Here is a 21,879-nt window from a genome sequence, read left to right as displayed (position 1 = left end):
TGATGAAAAGTTGTTTAGATCCTTAATAGGATGCTTAATGTATTTAACTACCACCAGACCAGATATCATGCATTCGATGAGTTTGTTATCAAGGTACATGCGTTGTGCTAGTGAAATTCATTTTCAAGCAGCAAAAAGAATTCTTAGATATGTTAATGGCACAATTGATTATGGTATATGGTTCAACAAAGTTGAAAGCTTAAGTTTTCATGGATATTTAGATAGTGATTGGGCAGGATGTGTTGATGATATGAGAAGCACTTCTGGTTACTGTTTCTCTCTTGGTTCTGGAGTTTTTTCATGGAGTTCCAAAAAACAAGAACTTATAGCCCAATCAACAACAGAAGTAGAGTATGTTGCTGTTGCAGCTACTGTCAATCAAACTGTTTGGATAAGAAAGATCATGGCTGATTTTTGTGGATAATCAAGCTGCAATTTCAATTGCAAATAATCCAGTTTTTCATGGCAAAACAAAGCATTTTAAGATAAAGCTTTTCTTTTTAAGAGAAGGACAAGTGAAACTAGTTTACTGCAAAACAGAAAATCAAGTGGCTGATATCCTAACCAAGGCACTTCCAAAATCTAGATTTGAGTTCTTGAGACAAAAGCTTAGAGTTTGCAGTTCCAAAGTCAAGGAGGAGTGTTGATTGATGACTATTGGAAATTTAGAAATTAAAATAATATGTTATGCTATTTTTTAGGAAAATAAAAGTCATGTTGACTGGTAGGATTTATTTGCTATTTTTTAGGCACTAAGAGCACTAATTTGTTAGTGGTTATAGATGCCAACATTTACGTGCATTTACGTTCAGTTATTTGCTTTATAAAAGCAATAGCACTCCTCAATAAAATATCAATGCAGTTTTATATATTGTGTTCCTCTCTCTCAACTTTTCCTTCAATAAAATAACCTACAAGAATCAATTACTCGTAAATTGATCATTCTAGTCGATTAATCTTAAACTGATCATTCTGATTAATCATTCTAACCGATCATCTGGATTGATAATCTTAGCTAATCATACTGATCGATTATCTTGATCAATCTTCCTTGTCAGTAATCTTAGTTTTTTATCTTAATCGATTGGCAAACAGATCAGTTATAGAATAAATGTCAGATTAACACTTAACAATTGATAACCACAAACCAACTAACTAAATTTATTTCTTTACTTTTCATTCTTGACATTTTGGCCTCAACCATTCGGCTTCAACACTTCACCCTCACCATGTCAGCCTGTTCAAATAATCGGCCTCAACCATTCAACATCATCCTTTCGGCCTATTTGTCCAGTCGACCTATTTGTCTAGTCGACCTATTAAGTCATCCAACCTTAACCATTCAACTCGATCATTCAACCTCAGCAAGTCAACCTTAACCATTCAACCTCAACCATTCAGTCTAAATTTCTCTGTCGACATTTTAGTCTTGACATTATCGACATCAACCACTCGACCTGAATTTCTTTGTTTACTTTTCAGTCTTAGCATTTCAGCCTCAACCATTCGGCTCGACCATTCGACTTCAACCAGTCGATCTTAACCATTCGGCCTTTTTAACCAATCGACCACAACTTCTCAACCTGATCCTCTCATGATCGAGCTAAAACATTTGGTTAAGGATGAGTTCCAACCAATAAACCTCTTCCAAAAATTATATTGGATAAGGACAAATTCTAATTAAGGAAATCCTCTTAAAAATTGCATTAAATAAGAACGAGTTCTAACTTAAAAAACTTCTTCCGATTAAACTAAAACATTTAACTAAGGATGAATATAAAAAAAAAAAAAAACTCTTCTTAAAAACTCCATCAACTATGGAGAAGTTCCCAACCAAACAACTTTCTTTTCTTCTTATCTCCACTTTTTTTTTTTTCATTGCATCAGTGAGGTAGCTCTACTCCCCTCCTATTTCTTTCTCATATTTTCACTCATATCCTTTTATCCAAACATAAATAATGACTTCCTTTATTCCTCTCTCTTTTCTACTTCAAAAGTAAATGCAAATACACGAATGAAAAAAAATGAGAAAAATAGTGTTGTCATCCAATGATGGTAAAATTGCTATCCTTGAAAATCACTAATCTTATATATTATTTTAGTCCGGAAAATAAAATAAATAAATGATAATAAAGAATCGTTAGTAAAATTATGTAAAAAAACACTTCAATATAGAGAATTTGTAAGAAAAATGTTATTTATATTTTGTAAGTGTTAGAGTTAAATGTTTTGTAAGGATTGATTATATGGTTCTTAATAAAAAAAATATAGCGACTTAAAATGTAAATATATCAAATTAATTTTTTTATTAATTTATGTTTGTGATTATTTTATATTGATTTTATTTTTCATAATTTTTAATGTAGGAAATTTATGTATTTCTTTTAGATGATATTAAAGTATGGTTAGTTTATAATAATATATCTATAATTTTTACAAAGGGGGGAGTAAAAAACACATGCTCTATATACGTTTCACGTTCACAATAAATTACAATAAAAAAAAAACTAAAAGAAAACAATCCTCAATTAGCTACAAATAGAAGGAAATTTGAAGACGTGAAAGAGTAAAACACAAACATGTGACCTGCAACATCCCAAACTCACCCTCGTCTGTTAAACCCAATCCCTTTGTTTCTTTTTTTAGTCAATTTTTTATCTTCTGAAACCTAGTCATGTCAGTCTCTCACCCTATATTTCAATTCGACCCTACATCCACTCAGATGACAGACTTTATTTTCCTTTCCGCATACAATCACGCATGGGCTTTCTTAGTCTACTGTGTTAAAAAAAGAAGGTTTCTTAGTCTAATTGTGTTAAAAAAAAATACATAAATGAGTATTTGATTCTAAATTAATGTAAATTAATGTGTTAATTTTTATTGAACTTTGACAAAGGTATAAATAGGGTTTTTAGACTAAGTATAAATAATAAAAATAAAAAATAAAATATCAACTTAAAATAAAAATAATTACTTAATTTATAGTTATTTTATATCAATAAAATGAAATAATATTACACTTAAATAAATGAAAAATCAAAACTATCAATCCCTAAAACTAATAAAATAAGACTCAAACAAAATTACTAATTAACTTCTAAAATTTAAATTTATTCTAACAAAAGTTTCTCTAATACTTTGACCGACTTGTTCTTTGTTTTGTTCAACTTCTCAGTAACTTCGACTAACTCGTTTCTGATTTTAGATGATTTTTCAACAACTTTGGTTGGCCTCTCAATAACATTGGCCAACTTTTTCATCTCGTCTAAAATTTTACTTATCATATTTTTTGCTATCTTAGTATTTGAGTTTCTCATACCGTGGTTCTTCTCAACATCTTCATCTTCCTCTTCCTATTTTATCTGGTTCAAGAACACTAGATGTTTCCTCCTCTTTGACATCAACCGCCTTCTTCATCTTCTCAAGCTCAACCATTTGTTTATTCATAATCTCATTAGCTTAAACCAAAAGTCTCCTTATCTGCTGAATCTCTTCATCTTTTTATTTGAGTTTCTTTTTCAGGTTTTCCTTCTCCACAATTGTCGCGTCATTTATCGATATCACTTCATCCATTATTGGGACCGGCCTCTCCATGTCCATATTCTCTACATCCGAGCTCTTTGCTATCAACAAGATTCCACACTCTTCCTCTACATCTTCACTAAGGAGATTTTTGGCTCCTCCTTTGTCTCAGCCTGGCAATACTTTTTAATGTGATCAGCCTTACATCAATTGTAGCATTTCCTCGATCTACACTCGTTCGCATAGTAGTCGTGCTTGCGACACTTAAAACACTTCATTCCTGACTGATCTCCTCGACCTTTCCCTTGTCTTTGACCACACCAATTCTACTAACTATTTTTCTCTTCATTATCAACCTTAAAATTTCCTTGGCCACGTTCACAATCATCCGCGGCCTCCTCGTGTGTTACCTCTAAGACCTTGACTCTAAGTATTCTGAGTTCCATTTGAGTTAAACTATGCTTGTAGTGTTTGATCGTCAGGTTTCTTCTTTTTCTTTTTCTTCCTTAATTCGTAGGCCTTTAATGACCCAACTAACTCCTCCATAGTGAGAGTTAACAGATCCTTTGTCTCTTCAAAAGTGACAACGATACTTTCAAAATCATTAGTTAGATTTCTCAATATCTTGTCTGCAACCCGGTTAGGAGACACCTCTTCTCTGTTCATTTCGAGTTGGTTGTCCATCTTCTGCACTCGAGTTATAAACTCGACAACTCCCTCCTTTTCATCCATCTTCATATGTTCAAACTCTCTTATGAGAGCTTGTACGCGGACCTGCCTCACGCGAGTATCTCTTTTGTATGCCACCTCTAGAATTTCCCATGCCTCTTTTGCTGACTTTGCATTAGCTATTTTCTCGAACCCCAATTCATCCATTGTATTATATAGAAAGTACAAAGTCGATCCGTCTTTCACCCGTATCTTTTTCAATGCAATAATCTAGGTTATTGTTTGATGTTCATCATTTGCGGGTTTATTGTACCTGTCCCCCACTATGTCCCATACATCTTGGGATCTAGGAAGAATCTACATCTGCAAAGACCAATTATCGTAATTAATCTTTTCCGACAACTAGGACACACTCATTTCGTTGACTATCTTTGTCATCTCTCTCACAGAACACTTAAGTACTCATTGTTTCCCTCATGGTGTTTGAGTCTCCCATCTCTATAGTTTTTTTCTCTCGGTAATCAAAGCATAAAGCACTGATACCACTTTGTTAAAAAAAATGTGATGAACAAATGAGTATTTGACTCTAAATCACTATGATACTTCTCATTGAATCTTAACACCATTTAAATAAGTCTAAATATGATCTTGGGCCAAGTACAAATAATATAAACTAAAAACAAAATATCAATTAACTCAAAATAAAAATAAGGTTTAATCATTCGTGAGGTCCCTATTTGGGATTGGAATCTCAAATTGGTCCCTTTCTTTTTTTTGGTAAATTGAGCTTATTTTTTGAAAATTGTTCCAATTAGAGCTCTATCGTTAAATTGGGCCCAATGGCGTTATTGTGACGTTCACGTGTCATGATCATCTTGGTTTTTAAATGACGTGGAGTTTCTTATTTGGTGTACGTGATTCTTACGTGTCATTTTATTTTTTTCTTAAATAAACAAAAATGAATTAAACATTAAACTGAGTACTTTGTTCGAATTAGAGATTGGGAAAAAGGAAGTTAGATTTTAGGATAAATTGGGGAATCAATTTAAGAAATTGGGGATTCAATTTTTAAAATTAGGGTTCATTCGTAGTTGACATTGACAACAACCATTTTCTCCGCCGCAACAACACCACGAGCATGAAAAACAACCACCATGAGCATCCATCTGCACACAGAGAAACCTATAAACATAAGAAAACCCAATCGCGAACAAAACCCACCATCTTTTTCGCAACCTGCGAAACCCATTAACGCACCACTACAAGAACCCTTCCTTACGCATCCACTAAATCGGACCACCGTGACTCATCCAGATTAAACCAATCTTCTACTTCTAGAGCTAATCCACTGAACCCAATCGTAGGTCCATCTCAATAGTTTGTGCAAATCGCGCCTCCATCTTCCTCGAGCAACCACCACCGCGAAGCTAGCGTTCATATTTTTCCCAATTCGTACCTGCATAGGAAACCAGAAACCACAAAATCTCACTTAAGCAATCCACAAACCCTTCTTCCTCACAAACACCACAAAACCTATTTTTCATCGCGCAACCACAAGCTCCAAAGCAAGAATTCACGAAACACTAATTTGCAAGAAAAGAACCAAGCAAGAAACCCAGAATAATGACTTTGCGAGAAGGAAACTCTAACTGTGCAGAACCCCAAAATAGCGCCCCCATCAGTGAACAACACCCTTCTTCACAGCACAATAAATCCCTTTGCACAAACCCAACCTTTATGGAAACCAACCATCCTTGCACAAACAAAAATAAGTGACCACATCATTTTAAAAACCAACATCAGCATGTCACGTCATTTAAAAAATCAACATCAGCATGTCATGTCAACATGATTCTAACGTCGTTGGGCCTAATTTAATAGTAGGGCTCTAATTGAATCAATTTTCACAAGCTAAGGACCCATTTGAGATCGAAACAAAGAAAGATACCAATTTGATATTTGAACCTCAAATAGGGACCTCACAAATGATTAAACCTTAAACCTAAAAATAACTACTTAATCTATCTATATCTTATATTAACAAAATAAAATAATAGTGCACCTAAATAAATGAAAAATCAAAACTACTAATCCCTATTTTATTGTCAATACCCAATTTCGTCCAGATAAGTCAGTAATTTTTTAAAAAAATAATAAAAAATAAAAGATTAATAATTAATGGTGGGTAAAGAAAAAAGGAAGAGAAAAATAAAATAAATTTCCTTATATATATATATATATTTTCAAACTTTAATTTAGTCCAAGAGTTTTATGCATATCTTCACCCCCTCTTTGTTCTTCATACCCCTCACAATCACTAGAAAATATGTTTGAAATATCGGTTTCTAGATAAAGATAATTAGACATAAGGGCATAAGAGTAAAAAACACCTAAAGTTTAAACGTTATTATATGAAAACGTGTGCTGGCAAGAGAGAGAAACAAATATTCTGCTGATAAGCTTGTAGAGAGAAGGCAGAGAAAAACGACTCTGCTAGGGTTCGTCCATAAACACACGCCGGTGAAAAAGATGATGATGGAAGCAATGGAAACAAGAGAAAGCACAAGAGAACACAAACAAGATACTGAATAAAGTCTCTTTGTTGGAGACATATTCAGTATATAGGTGGTTGTCAGCATAGCCTCTCCCCATAGAAAGTTAGGCAAACTCTTACTCTTTAACATGCATATGACCATATTCAATATGGTTTTGTTCTTCCTCTCTGCTGCACCATTGTGTTGTGGTGTATAGGGAGGGGTAAACTCATGCACAATCCCCTCATTTTCACAGAAATTTCTGAATCCCTTCTCCATCTGTTCTCAACACCTTAACTTTTTGCCCACACTTTCTCTCCACAATGTTTTTAAACTTCTGAAATACCTGCAACACTTCTCCCTTTCTTCTAATCAAATAGACCCAACACTTCCTAGTCCAATCATCAATAAACAGTAGAAAGTACCTGCTGCATCTAGGTGTCTCTACTTGAATAGGACCACACACATCTGAATAGATCACCTCTAGTTTCTCTGTAGATTTATGGGGTAAACTTTTCTGGAAACTGCCCCTAGTTTGTTTGCACTGAATACACTCTTTCCAAACAGTTTCTGGAACTTCCACCTTAGGCAAGCCATTCACCATATTTTTCTGGCCTAACAGAGATAAATCTTTAAAGTTTAAGTGCCCATGCCATAAATGTCACAGCCATTCCTCCTTACTTTCTGATGTAGTGAGGCATTGGTGCTTTACTGCACTCATTACTACTCTAAAAATCCTGTTCTGTGATAGCTTAGCCTGCACAACAATCCTCTTATGTTGATTGAAAATGCTGAGATAGTTATTCTCCATTTTCATCACATATCCCTTCTACAGTAGCTGCCCCAAGCTTAGCAGATTCATTTTTAGCCCTGGTACATACAGTACCTCTTCAATTATCACTTCTTTTCCCTCTGTATCCCTTAAAACAACCCTGCCAGATCCCTCTACATTCAGACTTCTATCATCAGCAAACCGAATCTTTCCTTGTGTAGCCCCTTGCATCTTCAGAAACCAATCCTTCCTCCCTGTCATGTGGGTGGAACACCCAGAATCTAGGTACCACACAATATTCTCAGATGAATCATCCTCGGTTTTAGCCATCAACATTACTGCCTCCGAATCTGATTCCTCCTCTTGGGCCAGATTGGCCCTCTTCTTGGGTTTGTTTTTAGCCCCTTCACCTTTCCAACACTCTTTGGCATAATGGCCAAGTTTCTGACAGTTATAGCATTTAACTTTCTTTTTTTCAAATTTCCACTCTCTATCTCCAATCTCTTGGTTCTTCACCTTTTCTGACTCACTAGACTCTTCTCCCTACTAGTCTTGTGAGTTTTTACACTTTCTGCTGCCTTTTCCTCCTTTCTTGAACCCCTTCTTGCCCTTAAATTGTGATCTAGCCTGTAGGGCCTATTCTTGACACTGCTTGCGCTCATTGATGCGATACTCATGAGCTTCTAATGAATACAACAACTCCTCAATCTCCATGGTCTCCAGATTACGAGATTCTTCAATTGCAACCACTACATGGTCAAATTTGGGTGTTAGGGTTCTCAGAATCTTATCCACTATGTCCTCATATGAAATTGCATCCTTGCATGACCTCATTTTGTTCACCAACTCCTGCACTTTGTCAAAGTATTCTGCCACGGTTTCACCCTTATCCATGATCAGAATCTCAAACTGTCTCCTCAGTGCCTGCAGTTTTAACTTCTTGTTTTTTTCACCATCACCATATGTCTTCCCAGAATATCCCACACCTCTTTTGCACTGGCAACCTTGGAGATCTTGTTGAAGATCTTTTGACTGACACATTGATACAACAGAAATCTGGCTTTGTTGTCCAGTTTCACCTGCATCTTATAACTTCGTTTCTCCTCTTCAGTGGCTCTTGCACCCAATTCAGGTAGTCCATCTTCTATAACCTCTGAAACATCCTGGAAGTCAAAGATGGCTTGCATCTTGATGGGTTAGTCATCAAACTGCTTCCCATCAAATACTGGCAACGAACCCTATATACCTCCAATGCCTGTCATCCCTTTCTTGCTAGAATCTTGTAGTTTCTTTGATTTTTACACACCCAAAGAAACCTTCTTTCTCCTCTTCTGGATACACACAATTCCAGTCACCAATCACACACTCACTGTACTCACCAGGAATTACACAACCTATGCTTTTGATACCATATTAGACGTGAGGGCATAAGAGTAAAAAGCACCCAAAGTTTAAACGTTATTATATGAAAACATGTGCTGGCAAGAGAGAGAAACAAATATTTTGCTGATAAGCTTCTAGAGAGAAGGCAGAGAAAAACGACTCTGCTAGGGTTCGTCCACAAACACACGCTGGTGAAGAAGATGATGATGGAAGCAATGGAAACGAGAGAGAGCATAAGAGAACACAAACAAGGTGCTGAATAAACTTCTGTGTATTTCATATAACAGAAAAAGTATGAGATTACAACTTTTATATGCTTGAAACTTAAACTGAATGTTCTGTTTTTGTTTACTCTAATATTTTTAATATGGTAATAATTTGAATCAATATATTATGTTAATAACTATAAGCAATATTCCTTATGATAATTAGAAACAATATCTTGATATTATACTATAATTTGTTGCGTCAAGTTCTTTTTAATAGAGAAAGATATAATCCTAAAATTTGAAAAAGTGTTTGACGATAATCCTAAAATTTGAAAAAGTGTTTGACAATAATTATAATCAATGATTTGATTTAAATATATTGCAACTAAGGCTATTTCTTTCTCTATTTTGTTCAATGTCAATTAATTCACAATTAAAGCAAGATTACCATAATATTACAATGTGTATATAGATACACACCCTATCATAGAAGATAGGAATATGACAAAAAAGATAGAGAGGCACACATAAATAATAGGGACATAGAAAAACATAGAAAGAGGAAAGGAAGGTGTAGGGTGAATAAGTTCTCACATAAAATGGGTTATGCTAACAACAATTACTAAGGAAGAAATTGTTGGAGTATCAAAAGTTTAATGGTTGGGAGGTATGTCACTTCCATCTTTTTTCTTTTGATTTGGACATTATATTATGTTTTCATATTATACGCATTTTACTTTTACACTTAACTTTGACATTTTCTTCTAGGACCATTATTTTTACCACTAACAATATCTTGTTTTAAATCATAAAAATAAGGTCTTCCCTTGTTTGCTTTGGTATTGGATAGATCTCTCCCATCACATAATATATATATATATATATATATATTTATTTATTTATTTTCAAATTTCCTTTAAAAAAATTAAATAAACAATTCCCAAAAAATAAAGAATACTTTTTATTACATATTTTCTCATTTCAAAAAATAATAAATCATAAAATAAAAGATAAGATGTTTTCACATTTATAAAGGTATGAGCACTCGTGTGATCGTCCGCATCGTCCTAGTGCGTAATATATATTTTTTAAATAGTTAAATATGACTTTCAAGGTATAAGCACTTGTGTGATCGCCGCATCGTCTTAGTGCTTAATAAATGTTTTTAAATAATTAAATATGACTTTCAATATCAGCACTTATGAGATTGTCTGCATCGTCCTAGTGCTTAATAACTCTTCTTTTCTAAATAATTAAATATTGTTTTAAAGGTACAGGTACCCGTGTGACCGTCCTCATCGGTCTAGTACTTGTTGCTTTCCTTTTTTCCACCATTCCTAAAATAAAAAAAATACAAAATCTTCAAAACCAAAATATTAACATTAAACAAACTTTTTTTTACGAGAACTACGTGATCCCTGATTTTCCATCATAAATTGAGATACGTAGAAGTAAAGTCAATCTTTGTCGGACTTATAAAACAAAAAATTATTTTGGTTTCTTTATAGTATAATTTTTGGGGAAAATTAAATATTTTGAAAACCATATCAACTTTGTACAATTAATTAAAGGTACTGCTTTTGGGTAGACGCGATAGGATGTTAATACCTTCCCTAACCAATTCTTGAACCCAAAATCTAATTTTCGTAGACCATGTATTATTTTATGGCTTTCCATAGTTTTTCCAGAATATATTATGATGACGACTCCCAAAACCTTCTTTCTTAAATATTTTTGGTTCGCCGTCCCGTCCCGATCCCAATTGCGACATTTATCTATATCAAATTCAAACTAAATATTACTAGACACAAACTAATAAAATAAGACTCAAATAATATTATTAATAAACCTCTAAAATTTAAGTTTATCCTAACAACATGCATCTTCTCCATTTTCTATGTTTTCGCAAATAATGTTAAAATGCTCTTTAAAATGTTTTTTCAATCTAAAATGCTAATATACTTTTCGTGCTTGGAAACCCCTTTTCTGAAATCTCTTTAGACATTGTACATTGTGGTTTTCCTTTTAGAACACTACTTAGTGAAATTGTTGAATAGGAATCACTATTTTTTTACTTTTTAACATCACTAGAAACTAAAAATGGTAAGATTAATATGTTTGATGTACTTACACCTTTCTTACTATGCCTGTTTTTGTTACAATTTCTCAAACCCTACTTTCCCTCACTCTATATTACTTGCAAGGTCTAATCTTTATTGATGTTTTAACTGTTTCGGGTATGTGATCAAGGTCAATGCTTCAACTTGTGTTGCGTCGTCCAAAATTCAAATGCTATCTAGAAAACGAGCTTTTGTTCGTCCAAATTGTTATAAAGGTACATGTAGAAAGTTAGCTCAACCTTTGACAGATAACAATTAATGTGATAGTTAATGCACGTAACCTACCTTTGTACCTCAAATCTTTATTTATAGGTTTCGTGGTATTTTTTTTATTAACGTTAGCTTAACTATGACCTAATAATAGGTAATAATACTTTACACTTAACTTGATCAACTTTAGAGTTAATCTACTATGGGGTTGTTCATCCCAATCAGTCCAATTCATGACTAATCGGTCGTTGTGGTGGCTAATCGAGCTCGTTTTTTTGCTTGCTGAGTTAGTGGTTGACTGTCTAAGTTTGTACATGATTGGCTAGTCTCGCTAACTTGTGCTCTAGGCTTCATGGCCTGTCAACTTGTCTGGTGGTTGGTCAGGCTCACTAGCTTGTGCTCCAGGTTGGTACATGGTCGATCAACCTGTTTGGTGATCGGTCGATCTCGATGATGCATACTCCATGTTCTAGGTATGAGCTTTGAGTTTTGGAACCTTTATCCGGGCTAGTGTATGATCAGTTGACTTGTTTGACATTTCATCCAAGCTCACTGATTTCTGCTTCGGACTGGTACACGATTGGTCGGGCTCACTAGTTGACCACCTAGGCTATAGTTAACCGTTCAGGTTGTGGCTAATTGGATGGTCATATGGTACAATAAGATATTTTTATGTTAGATGAACCTAATCAGTGTAAATTTCATCTTTTCATACATTACGCTTCCTGTTTCATTCAAATTATTTTTCCAAATTCTAAGACCGTGACTTGTCCAATGGTCAGACTGTCAAGATACAAACAAAAGTCCCATATCGGATAAAAAACACGAGATGGACATGAGCTTATATACACATAAGATATCTCCATTGGTAAGAGGCCTTTTGGAGTGGTATCAAAAGCAAATCTGTGAGGGCTTAACATAGAGTGGACAATATCTTATCATTGTGGAGACCTATGTGTGTTGACCATCCCTACAATCAGTATCATACCTAATGGTTAGTCTTGGTGACCGACTTAGATGAGTACATCCTTCCATGGTAAGGTGAAGCCTTAGCAGGCAACTGGTGACAAACAACTAGATGAATCATGGGAGGTGAAAAGCAAGAGATGCTCAAGACTGGTGGCAAACAACCAGATGAATCATGAGAGGTGGAGAGCAAGATATGCTCAATGGCGTGACCATGGGTCTATAGACCATGGTGTACTCGTGGATTAAAAAAAAACTTCCATTGAAGGTGAGGTGGAGAACCATAGTCCTTTGTTTGAGGGAATGATTGTTAGGATACAAACAAAAGTCTCACATTAGATAAAAAAAGAGATGAAAATGAGTTTATATACACATAAGATACCTCAATGAGTAAGAGGTCTTTTGAAGTGGTACCAAAATAAAATTCGTAAAAGCTTAACCTAGAATGGATAATATCTTACCATTATAGAGACCTTTGTGTTAACCCTCCCTTCACATACCTCTTTTTGAAAACCTAATTTCCATTTCAATGCTGCAAACCATTATTTATGTTTCATCTTGGGACATCTTTTACCATAATTAACTTAACCATTATTATTATATCATGAATATTTAATTTTCTTTTATAAATATAGAAATCAAGAACATAATTGCACATATGTCTATAATGTTACACCATATAACTTATAACCACAGTTTATATATATATATATATATATATATATATATATATATATATATATATATATATTATACATCTTATATTTTACCTAGTTTATATTACATACTTCATTTACATTAGGAGGGAAAGGAGTATTATTTAATTACAGTCCCTTATTCAACTACTAATCTTCAAGCGGAGAAAAAATGTTAAGGTGAGGATTCACTTAAAGTGTAGAGGAATATAGAAAGTAACTTGAGGTGCATTTTGGAGCGAACAAAAAGACGAGGGTAGAGGTACTTGTTCCCTGAAACGTTATTGAATCATTCACAACATTAGTTTGTCATGTGTTTTCGGAGACGACTACTATGATGAAATTATAAAATTTTGTTTTTTAAACCATAAAATAGGAAAATGAGACATACTATAAAAATAATATAAAATAAAACCCAATATTATATACATACATATAAATCTTATTTTATTTTAAATTATGTTTATTTTAAATAAAGCATGTATAAATTTTTTTGTAATAGCTAGTTAGAATAAACGAGCTCCAATATAATCAGTAACAATAGTTCAAGAACATCTCTTCTTGAATAACACTTACTCATTTAATTCCTCCAGCAAAACCTTCAACTATAAATTAATTTAAACTTGAATAATTCTATTAATTAAAATTATTATTATTATTATTATTTTTGTGAAAAGGAAAAAAAAATCAAACATAGTCAACTTACCATTCGTAATGGTTTCCAACACGCATATTAACAAGCCAAACAAATTTAATTCTATATCAGATGTATATAATAAAACATAACTTTCTTAAATGTTAAATTAAAAAATAAATGAAAGCATATACCTATTATATATATATATATATATTTAAAAAAAATATTAAAATGAAATTAGATTTAACATCCAGAACAAAACCTAACCTATCTATATCAAATTTAAATTGATTCACTTTGGCATTTGTCTTTGACTTATGAGTTGGCTAAAAAGACAGTGACCCAATGTAAATACGCCTCGCTTCCACGCAACCTAAAGAGAATCCCTTTACGGTAAGTTATCTTTGTTTTCTTCTACATCTCAATCTTTCTCCTCCACACACTCACTTTCCTTACTTCTTCATACCATTGCACAAAAACAAACAAAATTATTATTAATATTTAGGTATTCTTCATAACATTCACATCAAATTATCTCATCCATAAATATACAAAAATATGATATATAAATTATCAGTTAGTTCATTCATTATTTATTAGATAATGAATAAATGAACTAATAAGATTATTTAAGCCTATTTTAATTTACCTTTTTTATGTAGTGTTAGAAAAGTTTTATAGAATCAGTTAATCACAAATCATTAGTACAATTTTTAGGATAATTATTAAAACATTGATAAATTTATTAAAGAATTCTTAAAATTCTCAATGCATTCACGTTTAGGTTTACGTTCTTTTGATAGTTGGAGTATGATAAATGAGATAAGACATGAATATGGTAAAACCCAAAAGAATAAAAATAAATTAATATTAATCTTATTTAGAGATAGAATTTTCACTACGAAAAGGAATAGATTATAATATGTGACAATGATGATGAGGAAAATAGTCAAATAATGGTAATTATAATATACAAAATAATTATGATAATAAATATAGCATAATAATGAAACTAACTATTCTAATAATAATAATAGTTGTTATAATAAAATGAACTAGACAATAATATTATTAACAAAGGCAACAATAGATTTTCAATTTAAATTGATATTAAAGTAAAAACGTAAACTCTATTTTATTTCTTTACCTGATAACATTAAAATAGAAATGGTCATACTACATTTTTATTTAACATCTTTTAGTTTTTTCAAAATAACATCAATAGTTTCGTTTGTATTCTTTTAACAAAATCAGTTCTGCATTAAAATATGAAAAGAGTCGTGGGATTTAATTTTTAAACCAAAAAAAACTTTTTCAGCCATGCCAAATTATAATTAATCAAAATTATAATTAATCAACTGGCAAACCATTTTTATCTATTTAAAGCAAAATTAGTGTGAAATTGTACTATTTGAGCACGAGGCTGGTGAGGTGGGTGGTTCATACGGTAGCCAGAACATTCTGGAGGAAATGACTAAATGGGTCGGATAAGCGTGATCCGCCAATCTATTCAAACGGGTTTTGGTATTTTTAGTTTTCAATCTGATTGGGATGTTCGGTTTAACGTGTCAATACCTAAATCAGAAATAAGATGGAATGTTTGCTAACTCATTCTTTTAAAAATAAGAATATAGTTTAAAATTTTATTTTTTAATTATATTATTTACAAAATTCAAATAAATAATATTGTAGTTTTAACATGATACTTCTAAAGTTCAACCTATTCTTTAAAAATTAACTAATTAAAAAATAAAAATATTAATTGACTTTTTAATATGTATATTAAACATAAAATTAAACTTAATAATTTTAAAAAATAAAATAACGTACTAACGCGAGTTCAAACAAAAAAAGAAGTCACACCAACACCAATTCCAACAACGAAACCCGTATTCACACTTACAAATTAAATATGATAAATTTATAAATTATATAAAAAATTAAAAGTATATTGAGTATACATAAAATTAGAATATATATATATATATATATATATATATATATATATATATATATATATATATATATATATATATATATATATATATATATATATATATATATATATATATATATACACACACACACACACACATATATATATATATATATATATATATATATATATATATTTAAAATTAAAAAATAAGACTTTAAAATTTAAATACTAAATTTTGGAACTACAATGAATTCTTTTTTAGCTATTTTTAATTTTTCAAATTTGGTGTTTAAAAGAAATTAAAGTATATTTTACTAAATTTAAGAGACTAAAATAAGTTCTTTTAATTTAAGGGATTAAAAATAGATTTGACATCAATTTTAAAACTAAAATATAATTAAATCTTAAATTTGAACCAAATCTTAATCATTGAATATTTTTGTACTCAAATATTTACCTCAAAAATAATTAAATTTATTTCTTTATAGAAAGCATGTTTATAAAGTTTATATTAATTAAAAAAAATAGTTCATATATATATATATATATATTTCTTTTTTTTCAATATTTAGATATATATTTTTGAATTATGTGTTAAAGTTTATAAAAATAAGAAATGGCGGAATTATTTATATTTTAATATTTTAAAAATATGTAATAATTTTAATTTATACATATGAGGCATTAAGTAAATTTTAAAAAATATATAATATGCCAGATTATAAATTTTGACAAATAATTTAATTAAATTGACAAATGACGAAATAGTTATGTAAGTTAGATCCACGTGATCTAATTGAAAAAAAAAAAATCATACAAATCATACCAATGTGATGTGATAAAAAGGAAAGAGAATCTTTCAAGCAAGTAGAAACATATCTACGATCTTGGAACATGTCTCTGTTCATTAACTCTTGTTCTACACTCTGAAAAACTGGGGAAGCAGCAGATTTTCATGTTCCTTTTTCACTAAATTAAAGGTAATTTTTCCCTAAACAAGTCAAGGTTTAATGATTCTGATTGTTTTTAAGCTCGAATTGCTAAAAAATCATAGTCCACTTTTATTGTAAACGCAGTTCATGATGTATTGCGTGCTTTGTTTGCCCGGTGATAAAACAGGATCAATTCGGCGTTAAGAACTACGAACTTTTTTTAATTTGGCTCTATTTCTTCTATATTATCCCAGGAAATCGAGTGGAGTTTGCAGTGAACCGTTTTCTTCCTCTTGCTGTTATAGTTGAACACTGTTTCTGGGTATGGAAACTCTTTCTTATGGGTCAGCACCATGCTGTCAAGTTGTGAACTCAAAGTGGAAACTGGTTGAAAACAGTTTGAATTCACGTCAATCAATAGTTTCTTCTATAGGAAAACTAGGAGGTTGTTTCACCAACACTACTTCTACATGTGGGTCTTTGAGATTTTGTGATATGGGTCGGGTGCAGCTAAGAGGCTCTAAAAGACTCAATTTCAAAGTTTGTAGTGGGAGTTATGTGATTGAAGAGGGAGCAAGGGATATTTCAGGGGTAGAGGAGCTTGCAACAAAGGTTCTGATTCCAGGTCTACCTGATGGTTCAAATGGTGAATCTGGTACAGAAATAAGTAGTTGCTTTTGGAGATGGAAGCCTAAACTCAACGTGCACTATGAGAAAGCAGGGTGCGAAAACGTGGATTCTCCTAATGTTCTCTTTCTGCCAGGTTTTGGTGTTGGCTCTTTCCATTATGAGAAGCAACTTAAGGATTTGGGGCGTGACTACAGAGTTTGGGCTCTGGATTTTCTAGGCCAAGGGATGTCTTTGCCTTTTGAAGACCCTGCCCCTCTGTCTAAGGAAGAGGTTGCATCGAATGAAGGTATTTCTTCATGGGGTTTTGGAGATGAAACTGAACCGTGGGCGGCTAAGCTTGTTTACTCAGTCGATCTGTGGCAAGATCAAGTTCGTTGCTTTGTAGAAGAGGTAAGGCACATGAATTGTTTGTTAATATTCCTTTTTTAGCTATCTGAGTCCAGTTTTTTAGCTACATGATAGAGCTGTTCTAGGTGAATTTGCATCTTTCATTCGGTAGTTTTAGATTTCTTGTTGTAAGATGGATTACATCGTCACAAGTCTACATCTAACAATTTAAGCTTTTGGACTAGTTGGTTTGTCACATGATACCAAAGATTTGTTTAATGAGGTGAAAAATTTTCTACTACTAGCTAGTTCTCTGATTTTCTGTTGATATTCGTCGTGGGACTGGATCTGTAAGTGTTCTCATTTTCTGTTCTTTCGTTCCTTTGGTCGGTCTAGTAACAATACGTTTTCAACTACTGAGGTATGATTTATATTGCATTGATGACATTTTACCAAGACAATATTTGCTTGATTATTATTGGGATGCACCATTTTTCCCTCCTCCAATATCTAGAGTTGTTGTCTGCGAAACCATTACTGCCATGACAATAAAAATATTGCCACTGCCATTAAGTTATTCTATGCTGCAAAAATTTGGTTCATATGCTAGATTGTTTCTAAAAGAGCCGTGAACAATAGTCAGTATTTCAATGTTTCATATACTTGTGATGTTTAATGAAATCTCTAATGGAAGTCTAAATAAGAGAATAAACCTGCTGTATCTCAAATACTTTTACATTAAAGATTTTATCTTTCTTAGATCTTTGTAACCTTCTGCAATCTTTTGCTCTAAATGTTATTATAATCACATTGGCTAATCTGAAAAATAGTTGATCCAAAGGATTTTGATATTCTATAATTTGAAGACTCGGGAGAATTAGTTTTAATATGAAGCTAATTTGCTTTTGGAAATTAATCATTGAAGAAATTATCCAAATTAATTATTTGTTACAACAGGTCATTGGTGAACCAGTATACCTCGTGGGCAACTCACTAGGAGGATTGGTTGCATTGTATTTTGCAGCTTGCAACCCTCATTTAGTGAAAGGTGTCACGTTGCTTAATGCAACACCTTTTTGGGGGTTTCTTCCAAATCCAATAAAAAATCCAAGACTAGCCAAAATATTTCCATGGGCTGGAACTTTCCCCCTACCTTCAAGTATAAAGAAACTTACAGAGTTGTTGTAAGTATGGATTTATTTTTATTTATTGCTTCATTTCTATCTTTTCTGCTGACATGATTTCAATATTTTAGTTAAGAACTTGAATACAAGTAGAGTTTATGCATGTTACGTACTTATCCATTAATATGTGAGTGGTAAATAAGAAACCCTGTTTAATGAACCTGGTGTTCTATTTTGAAGAAGAAACTTTACAACACTATTAACAACAACATCACTGCATTAACCCTGAAGAAACTATCATACAGACAAAGCCACTGAGGTTTATTACCATTAGCCCTAAAATATGTACTACAATGCGGAAGATTGTTTTGGATGGTTTATTTTTTTGTCCTTGATGTGTTCAGGACGAGTTTCTGAGGCATCATTCCGTAATGTTCATAATTGGTGAGAGGGAGAGTGCAACTCTAGGTGTACTCAATTTTATGTTTTCCATTAACATAATCTTTTATCTTTTAGGTGGGAGAAAATTTCTGATCCTAAAAGCATTGCTGAAGTACTTAGTCAGGTTTATGCAGATCACTCCACAAACGTAGATAACGTTTTTTCACGCATAGTTGAAACCACAAGGCATCCAGCTGCAGCTGCATCATTTGCCTCAATAATGTTTGCTCCTCAGGGAGAACTATCCTTCAGTGAAACATTATCCAGGTAGATATTCCAAGCTCTCTGTAGTGAAACACTATCCTTCACTCAATTCGGTACCAGATATGCATGAATTCACGAAGGATTTTCATGGTTTCTGCATTTTAGATGTCGAGGAAACAATGTGCCAATCTGCCTCATGTATGGAAAAGAAGATCCCTGGGTGGGACCACTTTGGGGATTCCAGGTTCAAAGACAGGTGCCTGATGCTCCATATTATCAAATCAGCCCTGCTGGTCACTGCCCTCATGATGAAGTTCCTGAGGTATGAAAAATCCTCTCATACCAGATTGAAAATTTGTCTGTGCGCTTTTTAATTGCAATCTGAGACCATGAAGATTAAAAGTTTATCAATTTTACATGATAATAAACATGCACTAAAAATTGGATTATGGAACTACTGCTATATTGCTTAATGAATAGGAATAATTTCTTCCATGTGCTTGCCTTTCCCTGTTGAGAAATGTTAACAACACATTATCCACTATTATTGGGAGTAGTTGAAAAATCACCAATTTTAGTGGGTCCAACTTTTCATCTATCGTTTTTTCCCTCTTGTTTCTACATATTCACCTTGAAAATGGGGTGTACATTTATCATTACCCTTTTCTGGGTTAGACAAGAGGCTATGCCGTTTCCCTCATTGTTAGAAACACGTTCTCTGTAACTGGGTTTCATTAGAAAGGATAATACCAAACTGAATCATACATAAAGGTAAATAAAACCCAGAAAAGAGCTTGCTAGTTTATCTTTTTTCTGTTTCTTATACATCCCATTATTTTGCATATTATTTTAATAGGGAAGAATTGAGCTGGACTTTGTTATTTTTGTTATCTTCCCACAATTACTTGTCGAGTTACTCAACTTTGTCAGGCTTGAGAGTTTAGAAAAGAATGTTAATATTTAACTTCATGAAGTTCTTCGAATTGATTATGGGAATTCATTGAAGTTTAACGTTTATTAAATTGTATTCCTTGTATATTATGATTGTCATGATCTCAAAAATTAATGTTAGAAGTTTCTTTGCAGATCATAAATTTCTTACTTCGTGGGTGGATCAGAAACCTTGAGTCTCAGGGTTCTGTGTCATTACCACTGCTTGAAGATGTAGACAGTATAAAGCACACTGTTATTAACAAGGAATTAGAATTTCCCAGAGAAGGTTCAAGAAGGTCAGTGATGGTGAGATTTTTCACTTCCAATGTCTCACTTTGGGACAGGATAAGATCTTTGATCAAATTTCAATCAAAGTTGAAAAATATTCTGGCACCCAAATCTCAGTGACGTGGTGAAGCTCATGGATCTTCAAATATAAATCAACTTTGTATAGTGATTAATTAAAAGAAGTAGGTTAGTGTATTACTATCATCACTCTCAAGAAGTTATATTTAGATTCAGAACCATCACATATTTGTAACTTCAATTTACTGTGTTTATAATATTGGATTAATGATTGAATTGATTAAGAACAGTGAATGAATTATAATTGAATAATGTAACATATTATAAGAATTAAAAAAAAAAAAAAAAAACACGTTTCTCAGTCATTATTTGTTTTAAGGTAAAATAAGCATTGAAGTCGTAAAATTTCATTCTACTTGTTATATTTGTGTGTATTTTTTATGTTAGTAAATATATATTATATTAAAAGATATTTAAATATATATTATATTAAAAGATATAAAGAGGTTAAAAAAAATAATATTTTTAAGTTTATAATAACATTTTTTAATAGAATCAACGTGAAAATGTTTTAAGTTTAGAAAGTCAATATATATCCAAAAGTTTATCATAGGTAAGTTTTATTGTTTTCTAAACATATCATCTCTAAAAATCACTTTTTTTAAAGCTCTTTACGATGATCTTCTCATCTCTAAAAATCACTTTTTTTAAAGTTCTTTTTACGATCATTTTCTCACATTCTAAGTTGTTGTTATTGTGATGTTTTTATGTGTACTGGTTTCTCATTGTAAGTTGTTATTGTGATGTTTTTATGTGTACATGGTATTTTGGTTTTTAAGCTTTCTATGGCTATTTTTTTTTCTTTTGCAGGTAAGTGAAACTAATTTAATTCTAGCTTTTACATTTTGAGATTGTTAATTTGTTAAAATTTATGAATATGTGATTTCCTTGTTCCATGGTAATGAATTGCATGATTTAATTGTTAAGTTGATACTAAACTTGTGTAGTATGTTGAATTGTGCACAATATTGTTTATATGATCTAAAATTTTGAGTGGCTTGTTAAAGTTGCTGAATTGCGGTTAAGCTTGTGTTGTATGTTGATTTCTGTGAAAAACTTACGGTTTTCTCTTAGAGCTTGTATGCATCTATATATGAAATCCTTTAATGGTGTAATTTGTCCTAACTTGAGTTAAGAACCTGAAATAAAGAGGTCTAATTACTCAAAGCTCAAAAAGAAACTTGAGATTTTGGTATAGGTAAATTATCTTTACTTATTTGAAATTTTATCAGATTTGACTTTGTAATTATGAGAATATATTAAATG

The 21,879-nt window shown here is 32.1% G+C and overlaps 1 protein-coding gene across 2 annotated transcripts; it reads left to right on the top strand.

Annotated features, from left to right (window-relative positions):
• Nucleotides 1-16,478: 16,478 nt before the first annotated feature.
• Nucleotides 16,479-20,842, top strand: PPH (pheophytinase). Of its 2 annotated transcripts, none has more exons than XM_047297998.2 (6): nucleotides 16,479-16,636; nucleotides 16,843-17,608; nucleotides 18,503-18,729; nucleotides 19,186-19,377; nucleotides 19,480-19,636; nucleotides 20,401-20,842. In XM_047297998.2, exons 2-6 carry the CDS (start codon nucleotides 16,913-16,915, stop codon nucleotides 20,653-20,655), a joined length of 1,527 nt encoding a protein of 508 aa, XP_047153954.1. In that variant the 5' UTR covers nucleotides 16,479-16,636; nucleotides 16,843-16,912; the 3' UTR covers nucleotides 20,656-20,842. The 2 variants fall into 2 exon arrangements, with proteins under 2 accessions (XP_047153954.1, XP_087966679.1); XM_088110553.1 differs by having other exon boundaries at nucleotides 16,513-16,636; nucleotides 16,733-17,608.
• The last annotated feature ends 1,037 nt before the right edge of the window (nucleotides 20,843-21,879 follow it).

This window comes from Vigna umbellata, chromosome 3 (genome assembly GCF_029865625.1).
Source record: "Vigna umbellata cultivar VRB3 chromosome 3, Vumbellata_1.0, whole genome shotgun sequence".
Classification (NCBI taxonomy): Eukaryota; Viridiplantae; Streptophyta; class Magnoliopsida; order Fabales; family Fabaceae; genus Vigna; species Vigna umbellata.
Note: the sequence above shows the minus strand (reverse complement) of the source record. Positions and strands in the feature narration are given on the sequence as shown.